Source organism: Pocillopora verrucosa, chromosome 13 (genome assembly GCF_036669915.1).
Source record: "Pocillopora verrucosa isolate sample1 chromosome 13, ASM3666991v2, whole genome shotgun sequence".
Taxonomy (NCBI): Eukaryota; Metazoa; Cnidaria; class Anthozoa; order Scleractinia; family Pocilloporidae; genus Pocillopora; species Pocillopora verrucosa.
The window spans coordinates 14461692-14481542 of NC_089324.1; the positions used below are offsets into that span (position 1 = coordinate 14461692).

Consider the following 19851-nt stretch of genomic DNA (forward strand, 5'->3'; position numbering starts at 1 on the left):
GGGATCTGAACCTCCTCCCTCCCCCTGAATCAGCCAATGACTTTCCATTCCCAAAATACCCGTGACAACTCATGAGCTACCTGCTTCTGCTGTTCGTATCTCTAAAGGGATACTGTACTCGCCGTCACCAGTGGTGTACATCAGAATGCGGATGCTATACAGGGTGTATTCATCAAGGTCAGACAAGGTCCATGAGAAGTCTGTGGCTCGTTTTCTTCTCCCAGATCCTGATCCGGTTAGCTGTACGTTTAACTCGCTAAGTGGTATACGCCTATACTCGGCCGTGGAATTCCCTTTATCCTTTCTGCATAGATAAGAAACAAACAGGCAAACAAAAAAACTGATTAGAAAAGACTGGGAAAAAATAAAGAGTAAGTTTCCAAAAAAAAACTGTGGTGCTGTGCTGTTGGAATAAGGGGAGGGGGATTGGCATCACAAGATCATTTTTTTTTCATCAACTGAGTTGATAATGTAAATTGGCAACCGTAAAGAGTTTCTAAAGGTGATATTTCGAGCGTTAGCCCTTCGATATTCGGTCTGATGAACCTCAAGGTAGAGAGAGGTTTTGTGAGAACACAGTATGTTGCCTGAAATCCCATCAAACAGACCCAGGCCCGTTCCGCCTTTGGTCTCGGAATGAAGCATGATAGAACCAGACCTCCTTATCTGAGGCCCGATTTAATGCTCATTTGTAATATGACTGAGAAGTTTACAATCGAATAAGCCAATAAAGTTCCATTGCAGTGTACACTAAAAATCTCTTGCTGTGCGTTTCCTTTCAGAAAATCTAAATTAATTAATCATACCTGTAATACATGATGGTAAATCCCCGTATAACCCCATTCCAGTCTTCTTCGGCTGGAATATCCCACTCTATCGTTGCTTCCCGCGGTTTGACATGAGCAGACCTGAGATTGCGAGGAGGGGAACTCGGAGCTAAGGAGTAAAATATGTTCATGGCTTAATTTCCGCAATTAAAACTAAAGCACGTTATGAGGATCCATTTGATTATATAGTTCTGCAGCTCCCTTGTAAGGTTTTTTTTAAACGCATTAAGGGAAAGAAAGTCTCCTTTTGCGTCAAGTAGTGGCTGATGAGAACCCGTAAACTAAGCTTTTTTCACTCTTAATTTGTGGATGATACGCGTCCTACATACCGCTAAGATCAGCAATTTATGTAGAAGTATGAAGTATGCAGGACGCGTGTCATATGAACTTCATAATAGGCCTCGCCCACCATAGAGTCTCTGTGACTCAGTAGTTGAGCATCGGTGCGCGGATTCCGAATGTCTGAGGTTCAATTCCTCATGGGGAAATCTTTCTCTATTTTCAAAGTTCTTTCAGCGATTTATCAACTGGAATAATTCTTTGAGTACTAAATGCCCGTCTAGCGAGGATGGCACATTAAAGTTGCAGAATATTTATCAGGCCATAGGTAATTTTCGTTTCGTTTCGTTTCACACTCCAAAGCAATCCGCAGCTTCTCCTTACACCATCAACAAATTACATGATACAACATTGTCTAATGCACCAACAGATTCTCGCAGTTATCGTTAAAAAAACCCTGCATTGCGCTGTGAGAATTTATCATTCAACGTGAGTGAGCACATACCATCCTCCGCTGTCTTGCAATGAAAGGTATCACTTGCATTTCCTTTACCATAGATGTTATAAGCAACAATGCTAAACTCGTACTCGGCGTATTTTTCAAGGTTTCCCACAGCAAAGACCGTCTTGTTTGCTTCTGTAACATCTACCTCATCAAACGTGTCATTGGAACCAGCTTTTCTATAATATATATAGTAACCTGTTACAGCTCCGTCGGGGTCTGTGTGCGTGTTTGTAACGCCATCCCAAGACAGAACACAGCTTGTAGAAGTTTTGTTGCTCAGGCCTAAATTTTCAGGAACCCGATCCGGCGCTAAAAAGTGACAAAATTCGTTAATCATATCTGCTTCCACCAGTTACGATATTAACAATGCAAATAAACATTTATCAAAAGAGAGAACTTTGCTTCAGAATCCACGCCTCTAAGTTCCAAATAATACCATAACCAGACCAATTGAAAATGCGTTTACCGCTCTTATTCATTGTAATAGATTGCCATAAGATGGGAAAAAGAGAAACTTCTTTACATCGCTTCTATCTAGAATGAACGTTTGCTAAGTCACGTAGCTTAAACCATCACACTCCAACATCAGTTTGCCTAAATTATTCACCATACTGTTCTCTAGACATTTCCTAAGGCACTGACAAGGAAAACTTGTATATCACCCAAGATGATGTTTGATTCAACAATATGACTGAAAGGAGAAATTAGATGCTAGTCACTCTTAAAGGTTTCGTCTGAGCAACTTACGCGGGAGAATTTTGCTGTCCGTGGAAACCACAACTGGTAGGCTTGCGTTACCGTCAGCCACTGTGAATGCTAACACCCGGATTTTATACTTTGAGTCGATCTCAAGCTCTCTTATTTCAGAGGACAATGTATCTGCATCAACAGTTATATTTTGATCTTCACTTTGTGAGTCGTTCAGATTCTTATAGATGATTCGATAACCACGCAAGACTCCGTATAGTGGCCTTGGTAGGGGACTCCACTTGACAAAGATACTGCGGGCGCTGGTGTTGTAATATTCGGTGATTTTCGGTGACGTGGTAGGAGCTGAGGTATTTGAAAACAGCCAAAAAAGAAGAGTGAGAAGGAGGAATTATGAAAATATCTTTAATTAGCTCAAAAGTGACACTCTCATTCTTAATCTTCTTGATAGCCTTCTTTTCATCCCCCCCTGCTTTGTCCTTCATTCCTATAGAAAAAGTCGCTTTTAAAGGAGGGGATTATCATACCGTACTTGTACGCATTGAACAATTGTGGACAAAATTCCAGGCCCCAGTTGTGCGAAGGTTGGATAACACTATCCACTGAATAAAACTCTGTCCGGTGGATAACGCTATGTATTTTGCTATCACTAATCCGCCGAATAGTGATTTATCTGTTGGATAGCGTTATCCGCCCTTTTGTACAACAGGGCCCAGAAGCCTAAGGACTAATAAAGAAATCTCTAGAGTCAACTGACACTTGTTCCTTTGCGTGACAATTTTAAAAGAGGCAAGTAACATCTTTTTCATACACGTTTAGACCTCCACCTTCGAGCTAGATGAAAAAAAAAAACCCTGCTGTCCCATTGAACCAGTCTCTTTCGGCAGTGACCTTTGTCCCGATAACATATCGATATTAAATCACAGCAGTTCGCACCAAATATTCTTCATTTTGCGATTTCACTTTTGATGAAATCATTTCTCTCATCGTATTTTCTAATACAAACAAAATTCTTCCTTGTATATATAATTTACAGGCTAAATCCTTTGTATTTAACTTCTGCGTTTGTATTTTCAATCTGAGATTTGTAATCTTATTTCTGTGCTCGGATTGCAATACAATGATGGCATGCGCTCGAATAAATTTTGATCGCCAGCGCACGGATTACACAGCCTTAAGGATAATACGAATGGTTTCGATAGTAATGATTGAAAAGGAAACAAAATATTCCTTACCGAGTTCTCCAGAGGTGACAAAGATAGGCTCGCTGTAGTTACCATAGGTAACAGTTTTGGCGGCCATCTTTATGGTGTAATTCGAGAAAGGCTGCAATCCGAGTAGCTCTTTACGCATAACTTCAATTCTCGCTTGCACACAAATTGATAAGATGTTACTATCCTCCGTCGAGTATTCTATGCGGTACTCTCTAACGATACCGTTTCTTCCTGACTCGGGGACTGGATCCCATGAGACCATGATGCTATGCGCACTTGTGCTGGACCCTTTGATGTTTTGTGGAGGCAAAGTGGGTGCTAAGAGAGGTAAAAGAAGATAATATCGAAATAGTTTATTCACGCGAATTGTAGTAGATAAGTTTTTTGAAAAACCTTACAACGAGTGTAAGCTCTCGGGATTCATGAACAAAAGTGTTGTCTCGCCCGGCCGAGCGTCGCACCGATGTAACATATATTAAGTCATATTACGTCACGACAAAGCTAATGACTGCAGTATCAAACAAAAGTTCTTTCCTACTTTCTGCAGCGCCCGTTGGTAGTCAGATCGGAAACAAATATCCCTGAAATAAACAAATAACTAATAAAATAAATGAATGCAGCATTCCCACCTTACCTGTTTCGCCCGTGAGACATTCAACCGCTTCACTAAAATTCCCCCTGCCAATGTTATTGTGCACAGCCACTTTAATATTGTAGGAGGTAAATGAATGTAGCGAGTTGATCTTCACTCTGGGAGAACTGTGGCACACAAGCGCTACTATGGAGAGTTCGTCAGCCGATGATTGGTCAGCGGAGTCATTTTTTACCACGTAAACTTCATAACTGAACAGTTCACCGTTGACAATCTGTCTAGGTATACCATTCCAGGCCACTTCGCAGCTGGTCGGCGTGGCAGATTCAACTGAGAGACCCGTGGGGCTTGCTGATGGCTCTGTCAAGGTAAGGATAAGATATTACTCATATCTAACAATCCATAATTTCTCAAGGATTTCGGAGGCGTAGTGTCTCAGAGAGTTAACGCACTAAGATGTAAGTCGAAATTATCCGGCTCAGGCCGAAGAAAATTCATGGTTTCCGTGCTTTTAGGCAAAAAAAAACACTCGACTCTCACGGTACCCTCGAATTCTTAGGAAAACCAATGAAAAAATTTGGCGACAACCCTCGATGTTCTCCTTTTCAGGCAATAAACGGTAAAATTTACCGCCTGTAGAACCTCTCATTAACGTTAAAAATTGATTGGAATTCTTGAAAATTCAACAGGTAAAAGGATTCCTTTACCGGTTTGAAAATTTATTTTACCTGTCATGCGTAAAATAAGGGAGAACACTTCAACCCTGCATCATTTTTTGCCAATATTATCGAGGAAATAACTAAACCGATAGAAGAAAATTTAATACTAAGTTTGGTGTGAGACTTCGTCGAGGAGGTTATTTAACACTATTCATTAAGCCTTAGGCGAACTTCGTTTATTATTATTATGGTTTTTTTTTTTAATTTTTCTTTTTGCACTATTGTTGTAAAGAGCCACGGACATTTTTTTATTGGAGGTGTGCACTTTGGAAGCATTCCACTATTTTTATATTTATTAAGGCTTCGTAACAGCACGAAGATATCACTTTGATTAACTGCGCGATGCTTTTGAAGTTCACTTTCTTTTAAAATATTTTTTAATGAAAACAAAACATGTTTCGAATGAAACATCATCCATCGTCAGTTGTATAATGAGATATCAAATGAAATTATGCAAAAAAATAATACAACATAGTGAGATGTTAACAAGAGTAACAAAAAAAGTGAAACTATTTAAGCTACGAAGGGAGACTAATTAGTATGAAAGGGATAAATTAAGATGTTTGACCTGGGAGTTTAAAAACGGCTGCTCCCAAAGGATGTGCATGGCTTCCTTAATTTTCAATTGGAAGCTTGTGGAAGCAGAGTCCAGAATCTTAAAACAATATGTGTTATACTATCTATTATAGCATAAATAATATTTACTATTTACGAAAAGATATTTGTTTAAAAGTTATCGAAAGAGTTACTTACTATCCCCCATGGTGAAACATTCGACTGGGCTGCTGTAATTTCCAGTGCCTTTTGAAGTAAGTTCGGCTAATTTAATCGAGTAGTTTGTGTAAGGTTTTAGACCACTGAGAACAAAGTTTGTTTTATTGGAGCTTGTTATAACATTTGAAGGATTCGTGGAGTGATTCAAAGACGTGTACTCAATCCTATACCCCAGTAACACTCCTTTACGTTGGTAGATGGGGATTGGAGTCCAGTGAAATGAACAGGAGGTGGGCTCGAGTGAAACCATATTGTGAATCACTGGACTTTCAACAGGAGCTGAAGAAAAAGAAACGAAGAGAAGAATATTTAGTTTTCAAAATGCGTACTACATTGTGCATTTTGTTCATATCAAATGCAGAATATTTCGTTCCCTTGTGCTTCTACTTCATTAGCAAGTTTGATCGGGGAAAAAATATGTTTAGTTACACTATGATATGTATGGGTCAATTGACTATCAGGGTAAGGTGCTTGCAAAAGAGTGGAAATACACCTTCTTACGTTCGACTCCTAACACCACCTCCAAACAAACCATGAAATCTAAAACTCTCCGTTGTTTTATGGATACCGAATGGTTTTAGAACCTTTTTTGTCGGAGTATTGTGAAACTTGAACCAAAGGCCAATCAGAATAACGAAAAAAAACTACAAGGAGCCGATGGGAATCCAAGTTCTTACCGTCCCCAAGAGCAGGCCGCGATTGGATCAGATGTTGAATGGTGGGGAGGACTGGGAGCTACAAGTCATCCAATCAAAGGTCGAAGATCCGAACTTTGATTCAGTCTGGCTGATCAAAGAGTGCAGAGAAGTGAAAAGCAATCCTAGATTTGTTTGGATGAAGCTTTAAGAAGCTAAGCAACTGCGCACCTACCCCTCCCCTAACTCAACACTAATCCTGAATTGTTGACTGTTGTTGTTTTATGGAGGGGTAGATCCGCAGTTGCTTTGATAGCAATATTGATCCATAACTTTCGACCCTCATTCATAGATTTTTATAGACTCACGGTCTTCATCTGTCAACAAGCACACAGCACGGCTGTTAGGACTATCAGCCACAGTGAACACTGTAATCCACAGACAGTAATTGGTGTACGGCTGTAAACCCTTAATGTCATAAATAGTCAATCCTGCATCGAAAACCGTCTCATTCCTCAACGTCATCTCCCTTACGACATATTTCGTTATATTGTCACCGTACTTAGTTTCATATACAGTTTGGCTGATAATATCTTCAGCTTTGGTGAAGAAGATCCGGTGTCCCCGCACCAACCCCGGGGTACGCTGCGAATGACTGGGAGGGTCCCAGGATATCCCGATGCTAGTGGGACTGGTAGCAAACGCGACTACGTTGACCACGGGCCGGGGAGGGGCTAAATAAGGAGAAATTAGACATATTTTAAAGATCATATTCAAAATAACGCGAAAACAGTAGGAAATAGTACATGAATGGATGGAGGCAGTGTGGCCGAATGGTTGGAGCGCTTTGAAGGCCCTCCACCCGGCTTCTCACAGTATTTGTTCTCAGTTACGCCGAGTTCAACTCCTTGGCTGCACTTTGTGTATAGCCAACTGCTCTACCTTCTACCAGTTGGGGTTTTTTTAAAACTCTGTTGTGTTCTTAGGCGAGACACTTTAATCTCACAGTGCTTCTCTGCACCCAGGTGTACAAATGGTACCAGCAAATATGCTGGGGGTAACCCCACGATGGACTAGCATCCCATTCAGGGGGGAGTAACAATACTCTTAGCCGCTTCATGCTAAGGAAACCGGAGCTAAGCACCGACCCCATGGAACACTTGGGTCTGTATAAAGGCTTTACATATAGTTGATTGACTTCTTTTTCAGTGAATAAAATGAACGAGAAATTAAGAATAAAATTCAAGCATTTCACATGCTTACGTACCTGTTTCGTCTGTAGCTACGGTTACACTAGCGCTTATTCCTTCACCCTCAAGACTAACTGTTGATACGTTTACAGTGTATGTTGTGTAAGCTTCCAGTTGTGTAATGTTTAGATTGGGATAAAGACCTTTCATGTCATAGACCTCTATTCTTGTCCACTGGTCACTGACTGTTGATGTTTCTTTGTAGTCAACCACATAACCAACTAATATGCCAGGAATGTCTTCATCGGATGGTGTATTCCAGGACACCTCGACTGAGTGTGGACCAGTAGCTAGTGCCTTTAATCCGGAGACTGGGGTACTTGGAACTAACAAGCATCAGCATTACAATAAAAGAGACTTAAGTAATGTAATTTTCATTTAGAAGCTAAAGAGCTAAAACAGTATCAGAAAAAAAAATTGTAACAGAAAAAATATCCATGAAGGTATCAGTCGAAACACGCTAATACTAAATAGCAAACGGATAGAAGGAGCGGATGAAAAGAAAAAACAAAAGAGAGGATGGAAGGAAAAGCAGAGAGACAAACAGATATACAGATAGTCAGACAGGCTGACAGACAGACAGAGGCCGACAGACTGACATACAGACAGACAGACAGACAGGCTGACAGACTGAGAGACTGACAGAGCGACAGAATGACAAACAGATAGTTAGACCGGCAGATTGACCGACGGAGTGACGGACAGCCAAACAGATAGAGATTGACTGATTGACAAACAGATGGACTTCAGGCTAATAAATTTATATGGAAAACTGAAATAAAATTACGTAGCAAATTCAGAAAAAAGTATTGGCCTTTCGTTAGCTGTTATGGTTGATTCAATTTGACTAACATTCATTTAGGTACCAATAATACAAAGAGACATAAAGACCACGAAGGGACATGCACACACTTGAAAATTCATCGTAAAGTCGACATAACAAACCATTGTCATTTCTACTTCTGAGGAGTACGATTCCAGAGACATTAAATACGTTTGCGCGAGGAATCCAATTATCCAATAGGAAACCAAGCTGTTTGTATCCTGCACTGTCATAATGAAGGGTCAAGTTACATGACACCCGTCCACCATCGTCCCTGCAGAAAGAAAAATTTTCTCATCTAACAACTCACAGACTTCTTTATTCACAAATGAAACGTTTTTGATCAGTAATAGCTAAAAAGTGTTCATAAATAGTGAGGTAGAATCTTCCATCTTGCAATGGACCAGGGCAGTTCTAATTGGTCGTTCGACTCCTCTTGTTCTTTAATTTTGAGTAGTTCTAGAGCGCACTCTCGATTTGATAATTTCATATATTGACCTTTTAGATGTATAACTATCTCGGATTATCGAATACTATGGGCTTTGCAGTCCTTGTCTTAAGAGAAATAATAAGTGATGATTAATTCCAAGGAGGTTTCTCGAAGCTAAGTCCTTCATTCCTGTAGATGCCTAATTCCGAGATAATAAACAATCCAGAAACACACGTGGAACGTGCAAAATTGTCGGTAGGAAACCAGATAGCTGAGTCTAAAAATGTTCTCATGTATTCGTATAAGTAACCAACAGCCTACCAGCATCCTGATAAATATATGTTTTCTGAAGTTATCTTAACTTCTTGCATGCTCAAATAGAAGGTAACGATCTGGAAAAAGAAAGGATGTCAATGGATTATTTTATCTTTTCGTGAAAAAGGACGGAACTCAGTGGAAGTCTTCTAACTAACATCCATCCACAGATAATAAAAAAGGTAAAAATTTAAATAATAAATGATTGATATAAAACAAAAACAAGGGAAAATTAAATTTTCAGAAAATTTCAACTAGCTCAATGATCTTAAGACTAGGGCCCCTCCGGCACAGGCCTAGAGGTGCTTACAAGTCCCAAGTGCGGTTATGGTGTTGTCATTATGTTTTCACAGTTCCAGTAACAAACCTCATTCCTCAAGACTTGAAAAAGCGCTGTAAAATTTTTAGATTCTGGATCATGGAAATCATCACTCCAGGAGATCCCGGTAAACTGAAGGGACAACTCAACATGAAGTTTTTCGGGACCTTTAAACGACGAAAGGGCATTCAAACAGCAATCAGCACATAAAATTATTTATGTATGACAAATACCAAAAGAAGATCGAACGATGGCACTAGATCATGATAAGCAAGACCCTAACATTTGAGAACGAGTTCGACAAGAGTTAGGTTTTCAATCAAGTTCCCATCAAAATACTAAGAAAATATATACGTCGATCTTCTAGTTGACGTTTTACAGATTTAACGGAGAGAAAGACTTTTAAATACTTTTTCAATGGATCCGATGTGAGCCATTGAGGCCTATCTGCTTTTTACTTTTTTTTTAAATCGACATTTCCCTTAGATACCTCTATATGTGTTGTAAATTTTCACAAATCTGTCTTTCGCAAGAGACATGCTCCAAATTGCAATCTCGTCAAACGAGGCACTGGGGAAAGATCCAGCACCAATCGTGAGCGATGGACCGTTTGCGGAAGGAGTACTGCATGGATCACACACTTTCTGACTGACAACTGTTTCTCCATTCCTAATGGTTAACATCGATTTGTTGTTAATATAAATTTTAATATTACGGCTTAAGTATACTTGAGATCTTTTTCCAATAACGTTTCCCATGAAAACTTTTGGCAGGGTCTTCCTTTTAAGATTATTTGTCCAGAACCTGAGGAAATTAAATTGTCACAGCTTCTCCTCCAGAAGCATTCTTTGCCTACGCACGTATCCAGTAGTCCGGCACATTCCATTCCGAATAACAGGACTCGATCTATTCTTAAACCTGTACAAAAGAAAGACTTACTTTTGGATGTTAAGAGATTTTTCCACGCTGTCCCAGGAGAAACCCAGATGTGTCCAAAATCCCTTTGCAACTGAAAATCTGCAAGAAGCCCCCAATGAGCTTTTGCTAATAGAGAGTCCGACTAGCTTTGATTTTGCTTCGTAAAATAATTGTGCCACTGTAAACCCGTTATCTAGAGAGAAGAACAACAAGTTTGCGCGTGCATATGCATTCTGGACGATTCTTGTAATCCCTTGCAAAACAACATTGAATCCAACAACGACCCAGTCCTCTTCGTTACGAATATATTTTAGATACTGAGTTATAGTTAGTACCGATTCTTAAGAAAAAGTGAAAGGATAAAGGTGCTGTGAACTTCAACGAGCTACTGTCATCTTCAACTTACCGAAATGCAGGAAGATCTCATTGTCGCCGTTCTCCCTAGGATAATACTTCATCCACATAGAAATACTAAAATCTTCGGAACACTTCCGTATTTGACAAAAGGTGCCCAGATTTCCGAGGTCGACCCATCCACTCACACCGTCTAGCTGTATGGCCTGGCCACTAAGACCCTTAGCAACTAGGCTCACCGTACCGTGCGCCTCTCCCCAACCCAGTCTTGCGCGGTCCTTTAAATCTTCGACAGAGTCCAAAGCCCAGTAGGACATAGCATCGTGGTAGAGATTGATAATCTTTTTCGGATCACCTGTTCAAAGTCATAGGCACAAAAGAAAATCTTCTTCTTGATGATATCCTTGCGTTCTTGATTTGATCTTTCTTAAGATATCTCATGGTGTAAACATGTTTGAAACCTTGCAAAAACTACACCATTCTAAAAGTGGACTTTTTAATTTAGTAGCGAGCTAATAGATCAATGTATATATAAACAGATCAATGTATATATGAATGGCACACAGGAGAAGCAATACTGTTCGTCGCTTGAAGATAGAATTTCGCAATTCACGCGCGCAAATGGCTGCTGCTAATCAATCACTTTCCAGAATTTTTGTATAGTTTTGATCATCAGTAAAAATCAATGAAAGTAATAAGAGACCCACGTGAAAAACGTCGTAACGATGAAACGTTATGCTGTTTTCTACGATAAAATTCATCACCTTCCAAACACCACTCCACATTGCGCTCTGTCCAATCACAAACACACTTGGTAGTAATTTCATCACAGTTTCCCTCGTAGTGGTTGCATGGCTCTTTGCACAAACTGTCTGGTTTTCAGAAAATATGGAGTGAAATCTCTATTAAATAGTTACTCTCGGAAAATGCAGATGCATTTCTGCAGCGACAAGAAAAATTAACCTCACTCCCAATATAAAGCAAGAATTTTGTTTTTATCAACCAAGTTTACAATATAAGCTGACCTAAATAAAGAATTTTTTCTGTTTTCTTTTTTCTTCAAAAAGCAAAAAAAAAAAAAAAAAGCCCTGCAATATACATGTGAGGAACAACTAGTCACTTACGTTTCTAAACTGGGTTACCTTTGGGGTATAACACTTCAATGTCAGAAATGCTAAAATCCTCTGTGTGTACAGGCAAAAACGAGCCATTCCAGTTTTCGAATGAATTTCCGTGTTGAATGGAGCCAACTGACATCGTCTTCAATGAAAGATCACCATCACCAAATGTTGGTCCCTCATGTGGCCTCACACGTTGTGCCTCATGTCGTTTGTCGCTGCTAATAGGGAATATTTCGAAATCTTTGACATAGCTGTTCCTCAACCTGAATAGAAACGCGCCTGTGTTAACAGCGATCCCTCTCTCTGCGAACGAAACAAGGAAATTAAAGAATTATTTTACTATGGGGGGAGGGGGGGGGAAGCAGTGAAAATAGGAAGTGAACAGGCAAGCATGCAGATGGGCAGAAAGCTAGGTAGGGACCAATCAGTGGAAACAGTATAATTTGGGACGAGTAAAGCAAACTGAATTACATTACTATAGAGGAATAGAAAAACTAAGAGAGGCGGGTAGGTGGACAGGTAACTGTAATGAAACGGGATGCCTTGGTTAGGTAACTACAGTGTGCAGACCCGTAAGAAATAAAATTAATTCGAGACGCTTCATTTTTACCTATACCTGGCTGTGTCAATGTGTGCCCAGCTCTCCCAAACCCTGATACAAACATGAGCTCTCCCTATTTAACTTCAGGGTTAGATTTAGCAATCTTGGGGAGAAGGAGGTTCTTCTTAATTGCGTAAAAGTTGTAGGAGTGGAAGGAATTGGCCGAAGATCATAATTTAACTAAGCATGCAAAGTACTGTTCGTAAATGGCGTGGGTCGAAGGGTGTGTCGGTACTCAGGCAAGAAGGTAAGGGATTAGGAAGGTTGGTACGTGGCCTGTTGACAAAGTTGGTAAATGATGATAAAATAGAGGGAAAGATGGGAAGTGGTTGGTTAGAAGGTAAGTCGACGAAAAGGTATCATAGGAAAGAAGGTGCGTGAATAATTAGGAATCACTTGGTACTTATTTCCAAGTGTGGGTAATTGGTGTATCATTCAATTGCTATCAAGTGATCAACTAACCCCGAACCTCGTTCCAGCCAACTTCAGTGTATCCGCCAAAGATGTAGTTGTTAACTCGCACTATTGTAACCGTTGCTTCTTTCTCGCCGCACTTAGAGTAAAAGTTTTCGATGTCTCTTCCGTCGACAAGAGCTCGGTAGCAAGGCACCCAGATGTCATTCTTCCCACGAGCCGTATGAAGTGCTCGCAACAGAGACGATTTTAATGTGGAAAGGTGACCAATGATCGCGGACTTTTCTAAGGCTGGAGCTGAAATGATCACGATTTGATACATGGACAATCGAATAAATTCATTTCCTTAAATGGCAATTAAGTTAAAAAATAAGTTCTGAACGTACCTTGAGAGGAACTTTCTGCGTAGTCTGGGTAGTAATTACAAGTATTCGTTGACAGTTCTACGTTATCGAGGGCAATATCTCCAAGGAAACCGTCCCCTACAACTGCCTCAAATATCACCTATATCAGAAGGTTAGAGTGACAATTAACATCTAATTTATAATAATTTAACTGGTTTAGCGGGATCTAGCAAAGAACGGAAAATTGACAGACAGACCGACAGACAGGTAGGCAGGCAGGCAGACAGGCAGACAGGCAGACAGGCAGACAGGCAGACAGGCAGACAGGCAGACAGGCAGACAGGCAGACAGGCAGACAGGCAGACAGGCAGACAGGCAGACAGGCAGACAGGCAGACAGACAAACAGGCAGAGAGGCAGACAGGCAGACAGACAGATATACACGTAGAAAAGCAGACAGGCAGACAGATAGACAGGCAAACAGGCAGATAGATAGACAAGGTAGGCCCTACCCCAGGATTTTCGAACGGTCTAAAAGACACGTAGGCAGGCAAGAAGAAGATAAGCAAGCAGGGGGGCAGGCAGATGAGCAGGCAGGCAGGCAGACAGGTAGACAAGCAGACAGGCAAGCAGATAAGCAGGCAGGCAGGCAGACAGGTAGACAAGCAGACAGGCAAGCAGGCAGGTAGATAGAAAAACACACGGACAGAGAGGTAGACAGGCAGACAGATAGACAGACACACGGAGAGACTGATAAGGGAACCTTAAGTTACCAAAACTAAGAAAGCAAACAAAATTAAAAACGAGCAAAAGAATCTTGGACTTCACATATTAAACTACAAGCCTTGTTTATTCTTATTGCGACACCTGGCCCTCCTCTCAACGTTGAGTTCTTTTTGTTGTTGTTGTTTTTTTTTTCAGGCTACCTTACTGTACTTCTACCAACATTGCCAACCCGGGACAATATTTCAAAATTGCGACGAGAATTGTAAGTTACTATGCAACCTGAATAAAATTGGATTCGACCGTTCCTTTCCTTGAAAGGCTAATTCCGATCTATTTTGAATTGCTGCATAAACAACCTAAAATAGCCATCCATATAACAAACGAACTAATCAAACCTCGACCGATTTCTTATAATTGTCCTTGCCTTAAAAGGGCGTTGCCGCTGTAATTTCAATTTCCCTCGTTTCCAAGAGTTTCCTTGATCTCCGCTAAGTCTCCATTTAGCCACTGGGTCAGACTTTTTACCACGCTGTATGTAAACTGTCAAACGGCCCACGTGCTTTCCCCGCATGGAATATTTAAAAGACAAACATTTGTAGGCAGGCACTACAACTGGACTCTCAAAGCGGATACTGTCACCTTTTACGCGAGGATAAGACGACTCCAGGTGTATGTAAAAGTCTAGAAATGGAATAAAAATTGGTTACATCTAGTGCAAAGTTGAACCTTTTTGCAGTGTTATGGTATGGAAAATACAGCCAATTACGTGTCGAACACAGAAGAGTCGTTTTAAAATAGATCGAATGCAGGGCTTACACGGCACCAGCTCTTAATCCGGTTTCTGAAGCATGAGGCGACCGGTGGATGGTACGTCACTGACTCTCTCGTACAAAACCCACAGTAAGTCGTCAGGTTTCCCCGATAACTTACCTATCACCATTTGTAATAATCTCCTGGTGTAGGAGAGGCACTACGACTATCCAGTGTCTCACAGCACTCGAGCGTGGACCATTTGGCCCTAACATAAGTGTGTATATTCTCATGACCTTCATGTGCTATTAAGGACTGTGCTGTAAGGAGAATGATATGCTAATCACACCTAGATATTACAAAAAGGGTCAAGAGATCCACCATGATGACTGAAATGTGTAGACGGCGAAACAAAAGATTTAATAAGCAATATAATACCTTTGCACGTGCGTTTTTAAAATCTGTGCATTTCCCACCCTCCCTCAGCAAAACTAAAACATAATATAACCAAAGTTTGCGTAGTCTGAGATCGAAATCCCTGACGAATTTACCATTGAATTCACGAAACGGGAGTTCTGGCGCCGTTAGGTATGTCAAAAACATTGAGCTACTCCTAAAATTGTTAGGAGAATTTTTTTTAAAGCAAGGTTTACCCAGGCGAAGTCGTCGGAAATTTAAACTCCCTTTTGATGAAAGTGAAACTCGAAGAACTTCACCCGTGACCAGTGCACTTACTATCAATATCTTTGCTGGGCGGTCCAGTCCCCTCACTAGGAACATTGCCCTTCCTTTTCGTCCAATTTCCTACTTTCCAAGAACAAGGTGAATCATCGAAGTCGCACACTTCTGAGAAAATAAGGTACAATGACTTCATGAGCCTAAGAAAGATTATTTATGGGAATGATTCATTGTGTTTGCAACTATAACAAAACAATTCAAAATGAATGGCCCACAGTGAAAGGAAAACGTGGTCAGAGTCTATGCGATATATTTTGATTGGAAACGTGCTACCCCTTCTTGTACATAACTTTTCAACACAACTCTCCTCATCTTTATTATCTGAATACATTCTATATACCGGTCAAGGTTCAGAAGGTTCCCACAAATCAAAGCGTTTGACTTTAAAGCTTCGTAATTTAAACAGATAGTGAAGTTATAAATATGTATCACTTACTAGCACCTTAAGAAAAATTTTGAAAAAGCTGTACCTAACATCGCACGCAGCCTTCTTTCAGCAAACTCTTCACCAATAGAACCTATCCACAAACTAAGATCAGACAGTTGAATATTCTCGACAGCCCACATCTGAGAGGATGACACGTTGCCCCAAGAAGACATACTGGCTAAATTTATAACTTTGGCAGAATTCGACTTATAAGCAGCAGAGCGGCGACGTTTGTATTTATCTTGATCGACCTTCACGTTGTTTAGGTATATTAACGCTTCGTCGTTTTTCTTCAGCCGAAACGTAACCCGAGTCCAATCGATCGAGGTAAACGGCTCTTTTGTCTCCACATAACTATCGTTGGTGGAGTGATATTGTGCCTTCAGTGCCGTTGAAGATTTATTAATTAACATTCCAGTTTCATTAAATGGATATCTTCCCGAGGACATAATGGCGGTGTCTAAAGATTGAATTAAACAATTCACAGTTTTAAAAGTGATCAGTTTATACAAATTTCGACGAGTGATTATGGTATCTCATCTAATGCACTGATAAATTCGAACCTTAACCATCCCCCCCCCCCCCCAATCCGGGCAACCCATGCGCATTCCGGAGGGGGGGGGTGGGGAATTTTAACTTTGCCTGGGTGAGATGGGGATTCAAACCGAACCTGTTAATTATTTCCAGCGAAATTAATGTTCTATCTTTTAATATGGAGGTGTTTCAAGTTCTTTTTTGCGAGCAGATGGCTCAGGAAAAAGGTTTACGAGAAAGTCACCGTCGCTGATCTTGCTTTTTATAAAAAAAAAACAAAACAAAACAAAACAAAAAAAAAAACAGACGACCAAATCCGGCACTTGGGTAAGGCATTTGAACAAAATTTTACAACTAACCAATCTTCCAAAGTTCAAATGCCGCAAGGGTTGCTGGAGGGAAAGTTGAAGCGTCGAATTGATTGACGCATAAGTGCAAGAGTTAAGAAACAGTTCAACGCAGCTATGCGTATTAACTTTTTTCATTTTCTTGAAAATTTAGGGCTACTATCTTTTCAAACAAGTTAAGAAAACAAAACTGTAACGACAGCTATTGCACAGTTTCTAAAACTACTTACCTGTTCCTTTGAAAGATCTACAGCCACTAAGTTTAATTCTTAAACAGGTGTTACTGCTGATTGGATAAACCCGAAGAATACGTGCTTGTACCATAGGTTTGATACTCACAGTGGTCACTCCCTCTACAGCAAACACCTTAAAGAGAAATCACATCCACATAAAGTTCAGTACGAAACCACCTGGTTTACCAATTTGTCATTCTTGTGTAGGATTCAAATGTACTAATTTGACGATTTTTCATTTAGTTTATAGAGCCGCTCAATACGATACTATCATCTCGACAGATGAGAACAACGTCTCAAGAAACAAATAAAATTTATCAGGTATCTTTTCTATGCTTTCCATCTCCGCCGGACAGTAAGGCGTATATGAGTAAAGGGGGTAATTTTCTAAAGAAACTGTGGTGCTGCGTCGGTGGGAGAGTATAGCAGGTAATTTAGTGTTAACAAATGAGTTGAAAACGTAAATTGGCCACCGTAAAGAGTAAAAGGCTAAAACTTACGGATTTAACTCTTTACGCTAAGACTTAAGGCTTTAACTCTTTGCGGTGGTCAATTAACGTTTTCAACTCATTTGTTAACACTAATTATAACACAGCGCGCGTGCTTGCCCTATATAAGTCCTATTGAGCTGCTATGAACAAAATCTTTATTTACGCATGCTTGTGCGTAACTAAGATGACGTGAGAATTTTTTTTAGTGACACTTGAGTTCATTTGGCTTTGATTTTCTCCATTTTTTCCGTAAATTTTGAGATTTTCATTCACAGTTATCGATTAACTGGATCAAATGTTCTCGCTCAAACCAAAGTATAAAATCCAAAGTATAAAATGTGGCGTGTTTCTGACCAGCCAATAGGGACGTTTGTTTACTTTTTGTTGTGCGGTGTGAGAATTTTGTTCTCTATCACAATAAAAGGCTTCTTCGCGCAGATCCTTGTTGTCGCTCTGTTATAAAAGAATTTGGTCATGCTTTTAGCTGTGCTAAAACTTGGGAAGTTTGGAGAGCACTCAAAAAGCTAGAGTTGCTCTCGGCTGCGCCTCGAGCGACTCTTACGCATTTTTCGTGCTCTCCAAACTTCCAGCGTGCATCCATAACTCGATACGTACGCTAAGCATGAACAAATTCTTAAATTACCTAGTAAGGCGTATATATTCTTTAAATAAAATTCGTTGCATCAATTGCTTTTACAGTCGAACCTGTATAAAGTAGTCGGTTGTTTAAGTCCCGAATTTGCTTCCCCCTGACCGCTGTAAATTACACCTCTTTTAAGCGGTAACCCGTGGTGACTTTTGAGTGAGTCCCAACAGGCTGTTTGTATTGTCTTCCACCTGTAATGATCAGTTATTTAAAACGGAACCACTCAAATAAAAAAGGGATAATTTTTCAAGTAAATTTTAATCCCTTTTTATTTCTCTAAATTAATTTTAATTGGTATTTTTGAGCTATTTTTGTAACTTCAGTGGTCAATTATGGCTTAAAATTGCGTTGTTTTTATTATTTTTTATTTTACCCTATTCGGTGGAACCTGTATGAACTGGTCAATCTGTATATACCTTTATAGAACCGCTGAAGTCCGGATAATACTTCCAGCTGATACCGTCCGTACTGTACTGGAGATTGTACTGAATGTTTCCTTTCGTTGTAATAGCGCTTAAGACCTTAATAATTCCTAGGTCAATCTCCAAGTAATCTTCACCACCAATAGCATCCCTGGGTTTCCAACAGTTGGAAGAGTTGAAACGAGCTTTGCTTGGTTTGTTAGATTGCGCAAAGGAAGAAGCTGAGAATTTTTTAATAGGGAGCTCTTCTTCACAAGAACCTAATAAAATATTGCAGATAGAGTGTTTTATTTTAGAACAAGACAACATGCTCATGATGTTAAGAGAATCGCAATTTTTTCATCAACACCAGCCTCTTTGTATGACTCTGGACTCTATCACAAGCACGTGGTATAAATGAATGAAAATGCCACAAAAATACATACCAGGCGTTTTCTCCTAGTTTTAAGGTCAAGGTGGGATAACGCTTGGCTGTTTTCAAAGAAAAGACTAACTTGCATTTTAATAACAGTTTTTCATAAGTTAAGTTGACACACACTTTGGTCCTACACCTTAGAAATACGCTAGGTTATCTTTTCATTTTATTTCCTTATTGTTAAAATTGATAAAACACCCTATCTACATGAGAATACTCAGCTGCTTGGTACTAAGGGTGTCTCTGAAATGAGGTCACTCTGTAATTGGTTATAAAATCAACTCAGTAGTATATATTCCTAGCCTTGAAATGTTATTTGTTTTAACGCCGTTGAACGAGCAACAACCAGAAACAAGAGAACATTAATTATCTCTTGCAGACCTTCCCCACCCCATGGTCTCCTCTTCCACTTCTTCTCCCCAGAGATATTCGTATCCACAGAATCTCTATACGAAGACTTATACCAACCTATAACTCTAAACTGTTATTAACACTGATTTTAAACTTATGGGATGTTTATCTATTGAAAAAGGGATTTCATTTGGCAACATCTTTCAGACTCACCCGCCGAACATCCATAAATTTCCATAGCAAACGCACATTCGACGTTGCAATTCACGGTTTCAACAAGAAGCTTTTGTGCAACGATCGATGGCGAAAAGATAAAACGCTTGATTGAAGATTCATCCTCTAAGGTGAGATTCTGCAAATGAGGAATGATTGTAGTATTTCAACACATCTGGCTAAGAGAAAACTGTTTTTTTCTTGTCAAGAGCATAGGACAAAGGAAGAAACTCTAATTCCCCATCAGTAGTCGATTCTCAGATGGTCGTAACCCACGTGTAGCCGTACCCTCCCCCCTCCCCCCCAAGGTGAAACGGAAGAGAGGAAACGTCTCCGCAAACCTGACACTAATCGTGTTCCGGGACGTCACTCTTATTTATGCAAAATAATATCACTTGATAATATTTTTTTGCGAAG

At 40.0% G+C, this 19851-nt stretch overlaps 1 protein-coding gene across 1 annotated transcript in view; it reads right to left on the reverse strand.

The window, feature by feature from the left end:
- The window catches only part of LOC131770756 (uncharacterized), a 34043-nt gene that overhangs the window by 7680 nt on the left and 6512 nt on the right, over positions 1-19851 (reverse strand). Inside the window, exons 7-31 of the mRNA XM_066160028.1 lie at positions 19435-19573; positions 18450-18715; positions 16894-17029; positions 15826-16242; positions 15353-15463; positions 14292-14548; positions 13185-13302; positions 12847-13095; positions 11805-12086; positions 11427-11534; positions 10715-11017; positions 10330-10501; positions 9881-10059; positions 9439-9557; positions 9078-9148; positions 8449-8600; positions 7521-7829; positions 6622-6987; positions 5598-5897; positions 4168-4485; positions 3555-3851; positions 2359-2664; positions 1612-1920; positions 807-936; positions 81-304 (exon numbers count right to left, since the gene is read on the reverse strand). Of these exons, the coding sequence (XP_066016125.1) occupies positions 81-304; positions 807-936; positions 1612-1920; positions 2359-2664; positions 3555-3851; positions 4168-4485; positions 5598-5897; positions 6622-6987; positions 7521-7829; positions 8449-8600; positions 9078-9148; positions 9439-9557; positions 9881-10059; positions 10330-10501; positions 10715-11017; positions 11427-11534; positions 11805-12086; positions 12847-13095; positions 13185-13302; positions 14292-14548; positions 15353-15463; positions 15826-16242; positions 16894-17029; positions 18450-18715; positions 19435-19573 (5638 nt within the window). The remainder of the gene's footprint in view (positions 1-80; positions 305-806; positions 937-1611; positions 1921-2358; positions 2665-3554; positions 3852-4167; positions 4486-5597; positions 5898-6621; positions 6988-7520; positions 7830-8448; positions 8601-9077; positions 9149-9438; positions 9558-9880; positions 10060-10329; positions 10502-10714; positions 11018-11426; positions 11535-11804; positions 12087-12846; positions 13096-13184; positions 13303-14291; positions 14549-15352; positions 15464-15825; positions 16243-16893; positions 17030-18449; positions 18716-19434; positions 19574-19851) is intronic.